Source organism: Eurypyga helias, unplaced genomic scaffold (genome assembly GCF_000690775.1).
Source record: "Eurypyga helias isolate BGI_N326 unplaced genomic scaffold, ASM69077v1 scaffold21126, whole genome shotgun sequence".
In the NCBI taxonomy this organism is placed as follows: Eukaryota; Metazoa; Chordata; class Aves; order Eurypygiformes; family Eurypygidae; genus Eurypyga; species Eurypyga helias.
The window spans coordinates 5,817-10,294 of NW_010257578.1; the positions used below are offsets into that span (position 1 = coordinate 5,817).

General features: G+C 58.4%; 1 protein-coding gene across 1 annotated transcript in view; it reads left to right on the forward strand.

Annotated features, from left to right (window-relative positions):
- LOC104511454 (otoferlin-like) overlaps positions 1–4,478 on the forward strand; it is a gene marked incomplete at its 5' end in the record, with an annotated part of 11,369 nt that overhangs the window by 5,511 nt on the left and 1,380 nt on the right. The window contains 4 exons of the mRNA XM_010154079.1: positions 459–570; positions 2,770–2,868; positions 3,991–4,232; positions 4,384–4,451. Coding sequence (XP_010152381.1) covers positions 459–570; positions 2,770–2,868; positions 3,991–4,232; positions 4,384–4,451 — 521 coding nt within the window. The remainder of the gene's footprint in view (positions 1–458; positions 571–2,769; positions 2,869–3,990; positions 4,233–4,383; positions 4,452–4,478) is intronic.

The following is a 4,478-nucleotide window of genomic DNA, read 5'->3' on the forward strand; positions in this document are numbered from 1 at the left end:
GGCAGGAGTGGGAGCGGCTCACGCTGCAGAGCTTCCGAGCAAGGAGATGTTGGCTGGGCAGACCGGCCGTAGCCCACCTTGCTGGGGGGAGCAGAGCAGGGGGGGACGTACCCTGTAGAGTGGCATTTGGGCATCAACAGCCCTGAGCAGGCTGAATTTTTAGTGACCCTCCTGCTCCAGCCTGCATCCATCTCACACCCCCATGTCTCTTGGTCCCCTGGCTCCCCCACACTGGGGCACCTCAGCACCCCGCCGTGCCAGGAGACACTTCTGCGGGACGTGAAAAAGGACTTGTGGCAGGGGCAAATCCCTGCCTTGCCCCACACCTGGCAGGGTTTGGGGCTGCAGGCCCTGCCCCACATCTGGCTTAGCCAGATGTTGAAGGGCAAGAGGAGCTGAGGGTGGGGACACCGCCTGGGGAGGAGAGGGAGGTGGGCAAGGAGGGACAAGGGGAGCTGATTGCAACTCTCCAACCTTGCAGGGTCGCCTGGAGATGTGGGTGGACATGTTCCCCATGGACATGCCGGCGCCCGGTCCTGCCACTGACATTTCCCCCAGGAAACCAAAGAAGTAAGGAACCTCCCAGCCAACCCGCCCCAGGGGAAGCTCGAGGCTGGGGATGGAGCCCTGCTTCTCCCTTCTCCTGGCTCTCCATGGCCTGCCCAGCCTTCTGCCTGGATGGCTCAACCGTGCTGTCATTTCCAGAGACCCCAAGACTCAGGGCATCGAGTGATGTCTTCCCCTTCAAGAGCTGCAGCCGAAGGGTGGTATCCCACCTTTTCCATCCCCTGCAGCTCTCCATCTCTTGTCTGTGTAGACTAGGACATCAGACTGTTACCCAGCCCAGGCAGGGGCAGGGTTATCCCAGGGTGAGGCATCCCTGGGCAGTTTGGATGGGTTGTTTCCAGGAGGGGATGGTTGCCCAGCGTGGCCAGAGCCCAGGGAAGAGAAGGTTACTGGGACAGGATTGGTCAATCCAAGCAGGACAGAGCAGGCAACAGGCAGTGTAATAGAGTTTTTCCCTCCTCCCCCGCTCTCTCCCAACGCAGTTAGAGAGAAAAGACATTTCTTCCCTCAGCATCCCTGCTAGTCCTGCCTTACCCTGCTACCTGTGTCCTTGGACCCCTTTTCCCACACCCAGGCTGGGCTGGAGGAACAGCACTGGGCATCCTGGGAAGAGTCTCTTGCACTCCCGCCCAGCAGACGATGCCTCGGATGGAGAGAACGTCCCTTGACCCCAGTGGGCAGCAGATGGGGTCTGAACACGACGGGAGGCAGCTGAAGGACAGTTGAGGCCAAGGACAAGGTCCAGGCACCAGCACGGACTGGGAAAGCAGAGGGTGGTCTCCAGTGGAACCCAGGACAGCCAAGCTCAGCAGTGATCCACAAGCTGGAGCTGGGATGTTCCTACTGATTGGCTGAAGAGAGGGTTTGCAAATCATGGAATCCCAGAATGGTTTGGGTTGAAAGAGAACTTAAAGCTCACTCAGTGCCACCCCCTGCCATGGGCAGGGACACCTTCCACTAGACCAGGTTGCTCCAAGCCTCATCCAGCCTGGCCTTGGACACTTCCAGGGATGGGGCATCCACAGCTCCTCTGGGCAACCTGTCGCAGTGCTCCCCACCCTCTGCAGGAAGAATTCCTTCCTGATGTCCCACCTCCATCTCCCTCTTTCCGTTTAAACCCATTACCCCTTGTCCCGTCACTACTGTTTCAAGCTATCACCCCAGAGGTTTCATCCAGCTCCCCTGTCTTTGCTGGGAGCACCAGGAATCACCAGTTGCTGGTGCTGGAGAGGCACAGCCCTGGAGAAGACAGATGCTTTCTCCATCACCAAAATTCCCAACCAAGCCCAGTGTGCCTGGGAAACCCCTGGTTGCCGCACACAAAAGGCAGTGCTGGGAAAGCTTGGAGTCTCTGAGCCCGCTGCAGCCCTAAGGAGGACTGAGATGGGACATGGGAGCAGGGATCACTTCTGAAGGCAGCAGCAAGTCCCCTCCATTTCTAGGGGAGGGCAGCCCCACTGAGTAAGGGGGAGGAACCAGATGGAGACCTGGGCTCAGACTGCTTCGCAGACCCCACTGTAGCCGCAAATCACAGAATCATAGAATCACAGAATGGTTTGGGTTGGAAGGGACCTTAAAGATCATCTAGTTCCACCCCCCCTGCCATGGGCAGGGACACCTTCCACTAGACCAGGTTGCTCCAAGCCTCATCCAGCCTGGCCTTGGACACTCCCAGGGATGGGGCATCCACAGCTTCTCTGGGCAACCTGTTCCAGTGCCTCACCACCCTCTCCGTGAAGAATTTCTTCCTGATATCTAATCTAAACCTCCCTGTTTTCAATTTGTACCCATTACCCCTTGTCCTGTCACTACAGGCCCTTGTAAAAAGTCCTCTCCCAGCACCCTCGTAGCCCCTTCAGGTACTGGAAAGCTGCAATGAGGTCTCCTCGGAGCCTCCTCTTCTCCAGGCTGAACAAAATCAACCAAATCAGCCAAAGGCCAAGCCAGGGTTGTTCCTGCGAGCCTTTGGCTGGGGGCTTGCAGGGGTCAGGGCAGAGATAAAGCTCTCCTCGCTGATCTGCCCCCCCTGCCCGGGCTGGTCTGAGCTCGTGTGCAGATCCCTCTCCTGTTCCTGTCCTCCCGATCCCTCAGATTAGCTCCCTGTGAGCAATTCCCTGCCGTCCCAGTGCCTGGCCCCAGTTTGTAGCAGCGTCACCCCGTTCCCCCCACGCCTCACCTCCTTGTCTCCCTTCCTCCTGGCAGATACGAGCTCAGAGTGATAGTGTGGAACACAGACGAGGTCATCCTGGAGGACGATGACTACTTCACCGGCGAGAAATCCAGTGACATTTTTGTCCGGGGGTAGGTACAGCGTGGCATGCCAGTGTCCCCTCCTCTTGTGCTCACTGGGGTGCCCGGTTTGGGGTTTGGAGCATCTCCTCCACTGGCACCTTGTGCCACTCTCCAAAAACAGGGTCTGTTTTGGCATCTCGGGCCCTACCAGCCCTGCGGCTTTTCTGCAGTGGCTCTCCATCTGAAATGCTCCAGCCCTTCCCCATCCGTATGGGAGGGGATCATCCTACAGGGCATCAGAGCCCGAGTGAATAACCCTGAATTGGGTGCCTGAGCATGGACTCGTGTCCCCCTTGGCTGCAGCTCCTCAGGGCAAACGGATCCTGAGAGCATCCTGGAGAATGGAGATGCCTTGGCTCATCAGAGAAAGGGGCTGGGGGCACTCATGGTCTTTAAAAGTGTTCCCAGGCTGATAGGGACCATCCTCCTTGTCCCTTTTGCTCTGGGAATCCTGCTCACTGGGAGCTGGGAAATGGGGTGGCACATGCGATGGTAAGGTGGGTGTCTCGTGGGGCATCCCAGGGCGCCACCTCGTCTCCCGGGGTAGGAGGACTGGGACGCCAGTGTCCCCAGTGACACAGTGCCCGTCAGGTCCCTTTGCTGGAGTCATCAGAGACAACCCCACCCTCAAGCAGAGCCCTAAATTCCTCTGATGGCCTCAGGTACACGTGCCCTGACCAGGGAGCCTGCGGTGACCAGCACAGATCCAGCTGCCTCCACACGGAGAGCTGCTGTCGGGGGAATAGCTTCCCCAGGGGAGTGAGAAGGTCTCTCCAGCCTCCCCCAGACCTGTCCACCCCACCAGTGTGAGATGGGGACATCCTTCCAGCATGGTCTCCTTCAGGCTCCCTAGCAACACTCCTTGCTCCTGTCCACCTCTTCAACAACTCCTTCCCCAACCATTTGCATTTCTTGCTCTTCAGCCCCCCAACTTCATCTCCCCCTGTTCCCTCCAGGGCCCTCCCACCTTCTCCCCCTTGGAGATGCTGCTGCGGTGATTTGAGCAGCCCCAGCCTTTTAGGTCCTTCCAGTCTGTCCTGGAGACACTCAGGCTGCACGACAGGATGGTCCTGTGCCCTCTCCTCCCCCCCGTAATATGTGTCCCCCCTCTCACCCCTCCGGGACGTGCAGGTGGCTGAAGGGTCAGCAGGAGGACAAGCAAGACACGGACGTCCATTACCACTCGCTCACTGGTGAAGGCAACTTCAACTGGCGCTACATCTTCCCCTTTGACTACCTGATGGCAGAGGAGAAGATCGTCATCTCCAAGAAAGAATCCATGTTTTCCTGGGATGAGACTGAGTACAAGATCCCAGCTCGCCTCACCTTGCAGGTCTGGGATGCCGACCACTTCTCAGCCGATGATTTCCTCGGTAAGTGTGGGGGTGGGGTCCGCCGAGCTGGGACAATGGGGCAGCCATGGGGCAACCCATGGCCGGACAAGTAGGGATGAGACAAAGCCGAAGTAGGAACAGAGTCTGGAAGGGCAGCTTTCCAGTTCCCCAGTTCCAAGTTGCTCTCCAGGGCCGGAGATGCTGGCCCAGCCCAGCTCCAGCCAAGAACTCAGCATTTTTGGGGGTGCCAACATCTATGTCCCCCTTTTCTCCTGCCAGGGGCCA